This window comes from Aethalodelphis obliquidens, unplaced genomic scaffold, assembly GCF_003676395.1.
Source record: "Aethalodelphis obliquidens isolate GAN/ISIS:26980383/991018 unplaced genomic scaffold, ASM367639v1 scaffold60, whole genome shotgun sequence".
NCBI lineage: Eukaryota > Metazoa > Chordata > Mammalia > Artiodactyla > Delphinidae > Aethalodelphis > Aethalodelphis obliquidens.
Window position 1 is genome coordinate 3,341,626 of NW_020838004.1, and position 13,374 is coordinate 3,354,999.

General features: G+C 43.0%; 1 protein-coding gene, 1 non-coding gene and 1 pseudogene across 13 annotated transcripts in view; all 3 read left to right on the forward strand.

The window, feature by feature from the left end:
* Positions 1–3,197: 3,197 nt before the first annotated feature.
* Positions 3,198–3,964, forward strand: LOC113609997 (transmembrane protein 147 pseudogene; annotated as a pseudogene).
* A 4,804-nt stretch (positions 3,965–8,768) lies between these two features.
* CEP295 (centrosomal protein 295) overlaps positions 8,769–13,374 on the forward strand; it is a 48,253-nt gene continuing 43,647 nt past the window's right edge. For 5 of the 12 annotated variants that reach the window (XM_027087733.1, XM_027087732.1, XM_027087734.1 and 2 more), the window contains exons 1-2: positions 8,810–8,896; positions 10,986–12,948. In XM_027087733.1, coding sequence (XP_026943534.1) covers positions 12,832–12,948 — 117 coding nt within the window. In that variant the 5' untranslated portion in view covers positions 8,810–8,896; positions 10,986–12,831. Of the gene's footprint in view, positions 8,897–10,985; positions 12,949–13,374 lie in introns of all 12 variants that reach the window. The other 7 variants (XR_003428894.1, XM_027087735.1, XM_027087738.1 and 4 more) reach the window with 5 other exon arrangements.
* On the forward strand, positions 12,358–12,431 carry TRNAG-UCC (transfer RNA glycine (anticodon UCC)). Its single transcript has one exon. It is a non-coding gene; the product is annotated as a tRNA-Gly (tRNA).

The following is a 13,374-nucleotide window of genomic DNA, read 5'->3' on the forward strand; positions in this document are numbered from 1 at the left end:
GCAGGGCAGGAATGCTTATAAAGGTCTGTCTGGCTGAAAGATTGTCCCATGTCATCACTTTCTGAAATGCTGAGGAAAAATACAAGTCTAACCATATAGAGATTGCAACAAGCATAAATTAATTCTCTCAGCTGTGCTTGGCTGTATCATAGAAGTGCAGAATTCTCCTCAATATGTCTGTTTCAACACATTACAAGCATTTAAATAAATATTTTACTCCATCAACACACAGTGACACCATATGCATTATATTATCAATACTCTGTTCCCTTTAAAATTGCTAGAATATCTTAGATCCCCACCTGTCTTCTTCCTGGTGCCAAGGATTTATAGCTGGGGTTCCTCCTTTCTGGAAAGTGTAACGGGTTTACCATATGTGTTGGATCTCTGGGGTAGCAGACACATCAATCGTCTCCTCAATAGTCATTTCTTCCTTCTTTCTGCTAATTTAAGCCCTCAGGAAGCCCACAGACTTCTGATGGCCACCTCACTAGCTCACCACTTATGTGGCAACCACACTTTAGACTCAAACAGGGCACTAGCTGGGAATAAAAGCCAGCAAGGAACGTGCAGGCTGTTGCACTTAATATGAGGTATTGTGAGAGGCTGTTCACATGTCTGCACTGCCTTTTCAAGGGTAGGATCATATCTGTCCTGTGCATTTGTTATATCCTCAATATCTGGTTCATCACTGTATCCTCAGTCAAAGTACTTGGTTGGCACTTAGTAGTTGCTCAATGAATAGTCAATGAATGAATGAATACAACATAGCCAAAATGCTTATAAGTGGATAATTACCGTCTTTGGGGGGAAGCACGCCATGCAACTTGCAGGATCTTAGTTCCCTGACCAGTGATTGAACTCAGGCCACAGCAGTGAAAGCGCCAAGTCCTAACCATTGGACTACCAGGGAATTCCCAATTACCATCTTATTAAGATGCCCACTATGTAGATACATTCCCAAGTTTCTGGGTGAGAGCTAATCCATCATAAAGATAACACCAACCCATCCTATTATTACCCTCCTGGACATGCTCCATCAAGGGAGATGAAAGGAACAATGGTTTCTCAGTTCTGTGCTCAATGCTTCATGTAAATTATAGATATTATAATCCCCATTTTATAGGTAAGGCAATTGAGTCTCAGAGTGACTGATATTCTAAATTCGTAAGTGGCAGAGCTGGAATAAGAACTCCAAATCCAGTATACTCTTTCAACCACACCATAAACCTATACAACAAAGTGGCCATGGTCTGTATTAGTAAAATGTAGGGCAGTTGTCCCCAACCTTTTTGGCACCAGGGACCAGTTTCGTGGAAGACAATATTTCCACGGACGGGGTGGGGTCTGGTTTAGGTGGTAATGTGAGCAATGGGGAGCGGCAGATGTAACTTCCCTCACTCGCCCACCACTCACCTCCTGCTGTGCAGCCCAGTTCCTAACAGGCCATGGACCAGTACCAGTCCATGGCCCAGGGGTTGGGAACCCCTGATCTAGGGGGTAGTATATTTTTCCCATTCCCTCACTTTTAGCCTGTGTGTGTCTTTAGATCTGAAGTGAGTCTCTTGTAGGCAGCATATATTTGGGTCTGGTTTTGTATCCATTCAGCCAGTCTACATCTTTTGATTATAGCATTTGGTCCACTTATATTTAAAGTAATTATTGATAGATATCTATGTATTGCCATATTCTTAATTGCTTTTGGGTTGTTTTTGTAATCATTTTTGTTCCTTTTTTCTTCTTTGGCTCTCTTCCCCTATTTTAGATAGTGTCCTGGTCTGCCTCTGTTACTTATTCATATTATGATTCATTTATTTCCCCTTTTCTATTCCTATTTGGCAATAAATTACTCTGTCCTAAATTTGCCCCACATGGGGCTTTGTGTCAAGCAGTGTTTCTCAAACTTTAATGTGTGTATAAACTGCCTGCAAATCTAGTAAAAATGCAGATTCTGCCTCAGCATACCTGGGATGGAGCCTGAGAGGCTGCATTTCTGACAAGCTCCCAGGTGATGCCAATGCTTCTGGTCCTTGGATCACACTTTGTGTGGCAAGGGTGTAGATTATTGTTATATTCATTGGGAAATGGAAATCATTTTGGATGAAGAGCACTATGACCAAATAATGCTGATTCTTGTTGTATAAAGGCTGGATCAGTTAAAGCAGGTCAAATGGCAGTAACAAACAAACTGCAAAGTGGACATTGCCTGCCCGGAGTCGGCACAGGTGGTCAAATTGTAGTATGATCTTTTATAGTTATGTATATGTTTTTATGTAGGATATTTACAACCTTTCCTAGTTGGTTTTTATAACTTAACTTTTTAAAATGTAGTCTTTACAACTGTTCTATAAGATAGGAAAGGTATTAGCGTCCCTGGCACATGGAGTGCCCAATAAATGTTGGGTATTTTCATCCCCATTTTATAGATAAAGATGGAGCCTCAGAGAGGTTAACTGTTGGTCAAGCAGATGTCCAAACCTACATCTTCTGACTCCAGCTGCAAAGCTCTTCCCCAGCCCACCTAATCCTCCTCAACTGCTGTGTACATGTCTGGGTTGTAAACAATTTCCTTTTTTCCCGCTTTTCATTCAGACTTCCCTGTCTTTTCTTTAAGTATGTAACTCATGGTTTACACCCTCATGGCTTAATAAATATTAGTAATATTAATAAAAATCATATTAGCTGAAAAAGATTTAAAAGATGAAACAAAATTAATTTCCCTATTCTTTCCTCTCAATTCTCACTCTCCTTAAATAAATGGCTCAATTCCTCCCACCTCCGGATCTACCCACACACATTTTTTTAAAAATATTTATAGATTTTAAAAGCCTTTCCCAGCCCATCTTTCATCTCCTGCTGAGCACTCTTAATCTCACTTCTGTTACTGGCTGTAAATTATTCTGAGATATTATCACTTGTTAAGCTCTTGTGGTGTTTATGCCAGAGAGAGAGAAAGGCTAGTTGGCAGATGGTCAGATGGAAGTTTGATTACTTCTCTCCTTGCAGTGATTCCCTTTCTTCTGGACTTTATACATGAGAATTATTGAGGGCCCCCCACCCCAACTTTAATGCCAATCTCCCATATTGAATGTGGATAAAGATGAAAGGAACTCAGAAAACAGTGGAACTGGCCGGTGGGCGCCAGGCCTGCGCTCGGGCGCCAGGACGCCGAGGCAGAGAGGCGCGCTCCGGCGAGCCGGGCGGCCGGCGCCATGACGCTGTTCCACTTCGGTAACTGCTTTGCCGTGGCCTACCTCCCCTACTTCATCACCTACAAGTGCAGCGGCCTGTCCGAGTACAACGCCTTCTGGAAGTGCGTCCAGGCCGGGGTCACCTACCTCTTCGTGCAGCTGTGCAAGATGCTGTTCCTGGCCACTTTCTTTCCCACCTGGGAAGGCGGCATCTATGACTTCATTGGGGAGTTCATGAAGGCCAGCGTGGATGGGGCAGACCTGATGGGCCTAAACCTTGTCATGTCCCGGAATGCCGGCAAGGGGGAATACAAGATCATGGTTGCTGCCCTGGGTTGGGCCACCGTCGAGCTCATTATGTCCCGCTGCATCCCTCTCTGGGTTGGAGCTCGGGGCATTGAGTTTGACTGGAAATACATCCAGATGAGCATTGACTCCAACATCAGTCTGGTCCATTACATTGTCGCATCTGCCCAGGTGTGGATGATAACACGCTACGACCTGTACCACACTTTCCGGCCAGCATTCCTCCTACTGATGTTCCTTCCTTAGCGTCTACAAGGCCTTCGTCATGGAGACCTTCATCCATCTGTGTTCCCTGGACAGCTGGATGGCACTTCTGGACCGAGCGGTGGTGACGGAGCTGCTGGCCCTCAGCACCCTGGCCCTGTATGTCGCTGTTGTCAACGTGCAATCCTAGGCTTGGTGGCCCAGACTTTCACGTACCTTTTCCCTGTCTCCAGGTTTCAGTGAAGTAAACAGTATTTGGAAAAAAAAAGAAAACAGTGAAACTGTTACCATCAGAGAAACATCTTAAACTGCTCCAATCCTGAACGGCTTCCATTGCTTTTTAAGGGGCAGCACTGCATAGCGACCAGTCACACTAATGTGGTTACTGCCTAGGGGAAACTCTTCCTCTTGATCATTGCTTATTAATGTTCATTCCTAGTGGGGTAACAACACTAGAAGCTAAACCTATATACCTATCCCTAAGCCAACAAAATACAAAAGGACCTAATTAAAAATTAAACCCTGACTATATATTCAATATCTTGTAATAACCTAGGAAACAAAAACAGGAATGTGAAAAGATATCTGCACCCATGTTCATTCCAACATTACTTACAACAGCAAAGATATGGAAACAACCTAAGTTGGATAATGCGACTGTAATAAATATATATATGTATATATATAGGAAAAAAATTAAACCCCAAACACTAATAAACACATTTCAAAGGTTTTTTTGTTTGGTTTGGTTTGGTTTTGGTTTTGCCTCCTGCAGTCTGAGATGAATGTATTAAAATAAAAGCCACAAAAGAACATTTATGGCATGCTTTGTGCTAAGCGTTTTCTTAGGAGTTTTAAACCTCACAACCTTTTGAGTACTTTTACTACATCCCTTTTAAAGATGAGAAAACTGACTTCTCAGGAGGTTGAGGAACTAACTCAAGGTCACAGAGTTGCTAAGCCAGAAATTTAAGCCCAGGCAGTTGGACTGTAGGTCCAATATCTTAACTTTGATTCTATGCTATTTCCCAAGATGCCCAGATGTCGTTTGCCTGTGAGAATTTAAATGTAAACCTACAGCCTCTTTCAATTTTCAAAAACAAGAGAAACTCCCATTCAAAGCAGCTTAAGTAAAAGGTCAGGGAGAACTTAATGGCTCCTACCAGTAAGCTTTAGAAAGAGCTCACATCAGGGATGGCTGGATCCAGGCACTTGACAACTGTCAGGATTCTCTCTCTGTGTTCCTGGCTGACTGTCAAACTTATTCTTTCAGACCAGCTTGTGGGTGACCACATGGTGGGAAATCTTGCTGGGGAATCTCCAGCTTCATATCATAACATGAGCTCAGAGAGTTAAATATTCATCCTGCTGACTCCAGTAAGAAAATTCCTGTGAAAGACTCTGATTGACCCAATTTAGATTATGTTCCTATCCTTGGGTCAATCTCAATGGCAAGGGAGATAGAGAACTGTGATTTGCCCAGTCTGGGTCACATGCCTACCCCTGTGGCCTGGAGGGCTGGGTCTGTATGAGAACAGGAGAGGAAGTTTCCTATATATAAAATAGCTGCTAATGTATCTAACATGGTTTTGGAGTTTGTAAGTGCTCTTTTTTTTTTTTTTTTCTTTTTTGCTGTACGCGGGCCTCTCACTGTTGTGGCTTCTCCCGTTGCAGAGCACAGGCTCCAGACGCGCAGGCTCTGCCGCCGTGGCTCACAGGCCCAGCCGCTCCGCGGCATGTAGGGATCTTCCCGGACCGGGGCACGAACCCGTGTCCCCTTCATCGGCAGGGGGACTCTCAACCACTGCGCCACCAGGGAAACCCTATAAGTGCTCTCTTTGACTCATGCCTTTGAGTCTCACAACCAGCCTGTGAAGAGGGCTGGTCAAGTATTACTAAGGAAACGGTGGTGAATTAAAGATGGCCGCAGATTTTTTTGTCACTTCATTGAGAGATGGCTTTTGTTTCCCCTTCACTTGAATTTGGGCTGGCCCTATGAAATTTAATCAGTACACTGTGGCAGAACTTACTATAACTATTTCTCAGCCTTGCCTTTAAAAGGACTCGCAGTTTTCACTTTCTTGCCCTGGAAATACTTATTCTTTGGACACCCTCTTGAAACTCAGCTAGTAAGAAGTCCAATCCACATGGAAGGGGCTCATGAAGGCACTTCAGTCAACAGTTGCAGCTGAGCTTTCAAATGACAATCAGGATCAAGTGCTAGTCATAATGAGTGAGCCATTCTGGACATTCTGGGTTGGCTTGGTTGGCAACAGTAGAGAATCAAACTAGAAACTAAGGCTCATTGGCTTAGTGTCCTACAGCTGGAAAGTCTCAGAGTTATGATGCTAAACCAAACACTCTGACTCTAGGCCCACTGGGCTTTCTTGGATTCCTCAGTGCCTCCTATTAAAACCATAACAAGTCGTAATTCAAAACCTTCAATTGTAAGATTTCTGCCCAGGATGGAGGTAGAGGAAGTGATGCATATAATTCATTCATTTATTCATTCATTTAACCAACATTTGAGAAGCTCTATGTGGCAGGCAACTGAACAAAATGCACTCCTGGTTCTTGAAGAATTCAGAGTCTAATCAACAGAGTGCCTAATAAACAGGTCATTTCAATAAGAATTGATAAGTGCCATCATGGGGAATGTGCAGGGTGCTCCTGGAAAACATGGTGGGCACTAAAACTAGCCCAAGACATGAAATAATGGGCACACCTTTTGTTGGGTGTGGGAGAGTATCTATGAATCTGTGTTGAGGATGTTGAAGAGGTATGTTTAGAATAAATACAGCTATTCATTAAGATAAATGTGACAGGAAACGGATAGGGAAGCAGGGAGGAAGAACCCCAGTATTTGGGATAAATACATGAACTCTAGTCTTGGTTGTACCCTTCCCTTACATGTGCTCTTGGCCAGGTCACTGAATTTCTCTTAACTCAGCTTCCTTGTCTGTAAAACCAAGTTGGATCACACTATTTCTTCTTCATCTTCTTCCTCTTTTTTTTAACATAATGGTTTCTCTTCTTTCTTGATATTTTAAAAATTTTATTTATTTGGTTGCACTGGGTCTTAGTTGTGGCAGGGAGGCTCCTTAGTTGCAGCACATGGAGTCCTTAGTTGTGGCATACGAACTCTTAGTTGCAACATGCTTGTGGGATCTAGTTCCCTGACCAGGGATCGAACCTGGGCCCCCTACATTGGGAGAGCAGAGTCTTATCCACTGTGCCACAACGGAAGTCCCCACACTATTTCTTCTTTGTGTACTTGACAGTTCCTTTCTCCAATTCCTTTAAGTCTTGGTGTTCCTCAGAGTTTGGTCCTTAGTTCATTGCTCTTCTCATTCTGCAAATTCTCCCTAAATGATCTCATCCACTTTTATAGCTTTGGTTATAACTCACATGGAAATGAAACCTGAGTCTATACGCTAGCCCAGTTCTGTGGGCTGTCTACCATTGTATTCCTCTTCTTGCTGCACGTCATTCCACAGGCACATGAAGCCCAACATGTCCAGAGCTGAGCTCATCACCTTGCCCACTAAGCTGACTCCCACTTCTGACTCCTCCCTTGGTTACTGGTGGCACCATAATAGTGCTCCTCAAGCCAATGACCGTGAAGTTAATTTCACTCTCCCTTTTCCTTTAAACTCACAAGCAATTGTTTGTCAAGTACTGCTTATTTTGCCACCTAAATATTTCTGGAATTCATTCTTTTTTCAAGATATCCCAGAAACGGCTCAAATTTAAAATGTTCAAAACTTAACTCATTTTCCCTTCCCAAACCTGATCCTCTTCCTGTGTGTTCTAGGAGAATGTTATCCCCATCCATTCAGTTGCTAAATATGGAACTTGGGCATCACCATTGATTTCTCCCTCTTTTTTGCCTTCCATAACCAGATAACCATCAACTCCCGATGTCTGACCTCCTATTTGCCTCTTAAATCTATTCACTTATCCATTCTTATCGTGATCATCTTTCACTTCCTGCAGCAGAATCCTAATTGGCTTCCCTGCCTTGGCTTCAGTCTTAACTTCCTCTGACTTCTTCTCCACAATGAAGCCAGATCTGATCATATCAGCAACTTCCCTCTCCCCCACTCCCCATTTTCCAATTCTTTGATTCCTGGCATGTTTCACCCTCTAGACTACAAAATCTAGGATGGGGTCATAATCCATTCACCCTTGTCTCCCCTGCACCTAGCACACTGTACTTGGCACAGAATAGGTGCTCAATAAATATGAACCCGTGCTCATCCCCCTTTCTGACTCTCCGTTATTTACAGCAGATAAATCCTTGACATGTTCTAGGTGTGGCAGACCTCTGGAGGCACAGAGTATCATGATACGGTTCACTGTTGCACGAGTTGAAAGCTATCAGAAAATAACTGCAAAATCAACGTATCTACTAAACAAAAACAGACTCACAGACATAGAGAACAGACTAGTGGTTGGGGGGGGGGCAAGGTAGGGGAGGGAATGAATGGAAATCTGGGATTAGCAGAGACAAACTATTATATATAGGATGGATAAACAACAGGTCCTACTGTATCGCACAGGGAACTATATTCAATATCCTGTGACAAAGCATAACGGAAAAGAATACGACAAAGAATATATGTGAATAACTGAGTCACTTTGCTGTACAGAAGAAATTAACACATTGTAAATCAACCATAGTTCAATAAAATTAAAAAAAAATAAATAACTGCACCGTAATAGTACCACATGAATTGCACAGCCAGTACACAAAAGGATGCATATCCCAAGGAATCTTCATGATGGCACTAAAGACTAACGTCACCCTCATGGCTCTGGGTAAACGTGTTCCCCTTTCCGGACCTCTGTTCGCGATCTGCAAAATGAGCACGTTGTGAGAGGTGAGGTAAAACCCGTGAGCCGCCCCCGGTGTGAGAAATTACCGGGCCGATGGAGGGCCTGCGCGTGCGCGTGCGCAGGGAGCGGGCTTTCCGGCGCGGCAGTCCCGGCGGCCCCCGGAGGAGGCGGGACGAGGCGGGTTCCCGCGGTTCCGCCGCGCCATTGGCGGGCGGTTTGAATGACGGAAGTGACGGGAGCTCGGCGATGGCCGCCACGCAGGCGCACAAACGGCTGTTGGGAGGCTGGTGTGTGGCGGCCGCCGAGACCTTCTCTGTCTGAGCCGCGGTTCCTGAGTCCGGGGTCCCGTTTCCCGGGTGAGTGACGGCCGCGCCGGCTCCCCTGCGGCCGCGGGCGTGCACGACTCCCCGAGGCCGCGAACCGGGAGTGTGCTTTGGATGAAGGGGGTGCTGCGCACGCAGGACGGCCCGCGGTTCTCCGGCCTCGGCGGGCCGCGGGCCCCGGCTGGGGTCGGGCTGGGGTCGGGCAGGCGGCCGGGAGGAGCGCCGGCGCAGCGGGCACGCGCGTCCCGACCCAGACCCGCCTGCTTCGTGCGAGAGGTCACTCCGGGGCCTTTGGCGCGGGTGGCTTTGCGCGTCCTCCCGGGATCGGGTCTCGCGGGGTCCCTGAGCTTCCAAGTCAGGGCGGCCGGGAGGCCCTTCGCGGTCGCTACTGTGAATGCTTCTGGCTGCGTCCTGCCCACCCTGCCCCCCGGTCACCTGCGGAGTGGCCTCAATCCTGGTAGCCGTTTAAGAGCACTGCCTGGAATTGTTTCATGCGGAGAGCGTACTCTTTCTCGGTGTCTCTCACCTTTAATTTCTTAGATATTAAGTCCTGCCACAAACCCGAGCTTTTACAACAGTGGGGAATTTTGAATCTTTAATATTTAGAAAATATTTGGCAGTTTATATTCGTTAAGTCACATAATCATTAGAACAACCTGTTGGACACGATATTGTGATTCCCCTTATATAGTTTAAGGAAACGAGACCAAAGTGACTTAAGGGTCTTTCTTCTTTAAAGTGGTAGTGTTGGGCCTTGAACCCAGATCTTCTAAGTTTGGTATATGTGATTACGATGTGCCAGCTGCCATTTAATCCTCAGGACAAAGTCTTGCAAGATAAGTAGCATCACCTTTATTATTTGTCAGTTAGAATACATACAATTTGAAAATCCATATTGATATGAATAAATACTAAAGTGAGGGAATGGGGGAAACTCTTTCTTAGAGTAGGATTCCAGCTGGTAAGTGTAGAAGGAATAATGGAAATAGAGAATACCTTTTGACAAATGCCTTAGTAATTGTTTCAGGCAGTCATCAATGGATACTGAACTCAGTTGATAGAAGTATGGTGAGGAACATGATATTTATATAGCCTCAACTATCTCCACCAAATACTTAAAAAGGAAAAGTAGTATCTACAGTGGATAAACCTGTTAGACACCTCCTTAATCAAGTGATCAAAACTTGCATCATGTTAACATCACTTACCTCCTGGTGTGATGCACTGAGAAGGGTGCCTAGTGACTTCTGCAGTGGTCTTGGCAAAAATGCATAACCTTAGTCCAAACACAAGAAGGGATTAAACACATCCACATTGAGAGACAGTCTGCAAAATAACTGGCATCTTTTAAAAATGTCAAGATCTTGAGGGGGGAAAAAAAAAAAACAGACTGAGGAAGGTCTCAGATTAGAGGAGTTGAAGGAGGCAAAACAACCTTGGCAGCCATTAGAACGTAATTCGTAGACCCTCAGCCCCAGTGTTCTGAAGTCTGTTTGCATGGATGCCTTCTATGGACTGCTCCTAGTTAATGACTGAGCCTGGTATGGATGTGAAGGCAGGCCCGTTCCTAAGACAAAAGGGATTCTGGCTTAAGGACTCCCCAGAAGTCTTGCTGAACCTTCCTTAGACTGCATGGCAGTCTAAGAGGCATCTATCCAACTTTCCCTTCCTCCTTCACTCAGTGTCTGACTTTCATGGAAATCTGAAATGCTCCCATCTTTTACCAGCTCCCTCCCCATTTTCCCTCACACAGAATTTCCCCTAATAAAATCTTTGTGGGTTTCATCCTATCTTGGCATCTTGCAGGACCCAGAGTAACACAACAGTCAAAGGATATGTTTCCCTTGGCTTGGGTCCTGGTCCAGAAAATGGACCTCAGTGGGATAATTGATGAAATTTGAATACTGTCTGTAGATTAGTTAAAAGTATTGTGCTAGTGTTAATTTCCTGGTTTTGGTCATTGTACTACGGTTGACATTTAGAGAAGCTGGGAATTCTAAGTCAGATTATTTCCAAATAAGTTCAAAAATTAAGAAAATGATATACAAAAGAAAACAGTTATTCTATCACATGTTAGGAGGTAAAAATAACAAGTGTATTATGTTTTCCTGTAATCCTCTAGGAAATGAAATGGATGGATACTCAAAACACTGAAAAGTTAAGTTTTTTTCTTTTTTGTTGAGGTTTAACTTAGAATTAAATACACAAACCTAAGTGTACTGTTTGAGGAATCCTTACATATGTATACACCTGTTACACTTGTGTAAAATCATCATACGGATTAAAATATGGAATATTTCTAGTACTCCAGCAGGCTCCTTTGTGCCCCCTCCTTCTCAGTAGTCTCAGAAAGATGACTGACCCCTATTTTAACCTCTTTCATCATGGATCGGTCTTCCTTGTTTTTGAATTTCATGTAAATGGAATTTTATAATATGTCTCTTTTTTGCTTTTTTCTCCTTTGGTACTATGTGGGACTTATCAAAAATTAGTTTTAATAGTTTGAATATGAGTGATTTTTCAGAGACCTTCAGACAAATGAATAAAGATGCATTGTGAAGACAATTTAATCTTGCTCAATTTTTTCTTCTTTGTTTAGTTCTTACCTGTTTTTCAGTCCCCACTTGCAGAATATACTGGCTTAAACAGAATTTTCCTCACTCTATATATTTTAGCATTTCAGAAAGTTAGGAGCCATATGGAGTAAGAAAACGGGATCTTCCCTTGGTTCTGCCAGTAGATATTGTCACTTGGGTCAAGTCCTTTAACTTAAGAGGCCTTTGTTTCTTCTTGTCTAAAATAAAGAGAACAATTGGCACTTTTCCAAAGTTTTGTGCGTACATTACCAAAGCCTTGTGAGTATCAGCTGAGTGGGATGCACTGGAAAAGATTACTCCTTTTTTGGCATCAGATTGTAACAGTGACCACATATATGTATGTAGCACTTTACATGAATTAACTCATTGAATGAGTCATTCATTCATTCAGTCAACACACTGAAGGACCTGCTTACATGCAAGGCACTGTTTTTAGGCTATGCACATAAAACCATGAATAAGATCATTCCTGCCCTCATTGAGCTTACATTTTGGTGGAAAATTCATTGAGAAAGTATTAGTTGCTATTAGATAACCCCAGCTTCTTCTGGCTGCTGTTTTTACACCTGAGTGAAAGCAGTATCTATCCACAGCGTGTGAAATAATGCCTGGTAGTTGTTATTCATTGTTATTATTTTAATTTGAATACTAAAACTAAAAAAAAACTAGAGCCTCGGTCCTTTAATTGTTAGGAATCTAACTAGAAAGGGCAAGCTGTAATTGATGAAAAACGAGAGGAAGGTGATACCAAGATAGCATAAGGTTAGTCCCCATATGAATGTGAAGGTAATATTCATTACAGGTGGGCAAGTCAGGAATGAGTGGTAGGTGGGTGGAACAAGAATCACTGGAGGGCAGCTTCAAGGATAAGTGGTGCTTAAGCTTCGGAAAGGGAATTCCCTGGTGGTCCAGTGGTTAGGACTCTGCACTTCCATTGCAGGGGGGCCCAGGTTCGATCCCTGGTCGGGGAACTAGGATCCCACATGCTGCGGTGCAACAAGCCCACGTGCTGCAATTACTGAGCCTGCGCGCCACAACTACAGAGCCCTTGCACGACACCTGCTGAGCCCTCACTCTCTGGAGCCTGTGCACTACAACTAGAGATAAGCCCGCACGGCACAACAAAGAGCCCTCACACTGCAACGAAATATCCCATGTGCTGCAACTAAGACCTGATGCAGCCAACAAACAAATTGCTATTTGTAAATAAGTTGGACTTAGTTTACCCAAACTATTTTATTTGCAAGTACACAGCCCTTTAAATGGTAAAAAATATTAATATGAATTTTAAAAATTATTCTAATCTTTGCTGCCCTACTTTAATAGATATATATTTTTTAAAAATCAGAACCTTCATATTTAAAGTACTACATGAAAATGAAGAGAAAGGTGGTGAATGCCGCCGGCAAGCTGAGATTGAGTCCTAATGAGGAAGCCTTCATTTTAAAGGAAGATTATGAAAGAAGACGAAAACTAAGATTGCTACAGGTAAGATTTATTTGGAACATAGTGTCAAATTCTTTGTTTTCCCCAAATTATCAGTATTTTTTACATTAGAGTGTTTTAAATAAAATGTCGCATTTAACAGTCTTTTCTGGCTGTACAAGAGCCCTGGTTCTTGCGTATTAACTAGTTTTGGAACATTTGAAAAGTATGATGAAACAGTAAATATATTGAAGAAGAGTTTGAGGATAAGGACTGACTCAGTAATTATTAGGAAATAGTTCATTTTTTGAGATTATTAAATATTTAGCAATATTTTTCTTTTCTTTTTTCTTTATGTATGTGTGTGTGTGTGTGTATATATATATATATATATAAAACGTATATATGCAATACTTATTTCCCAAGATCTTCCCCCAATAAATTTGCAGAATACATCATCTGACATAAAGGCAAAAAAAAAAAAACCCA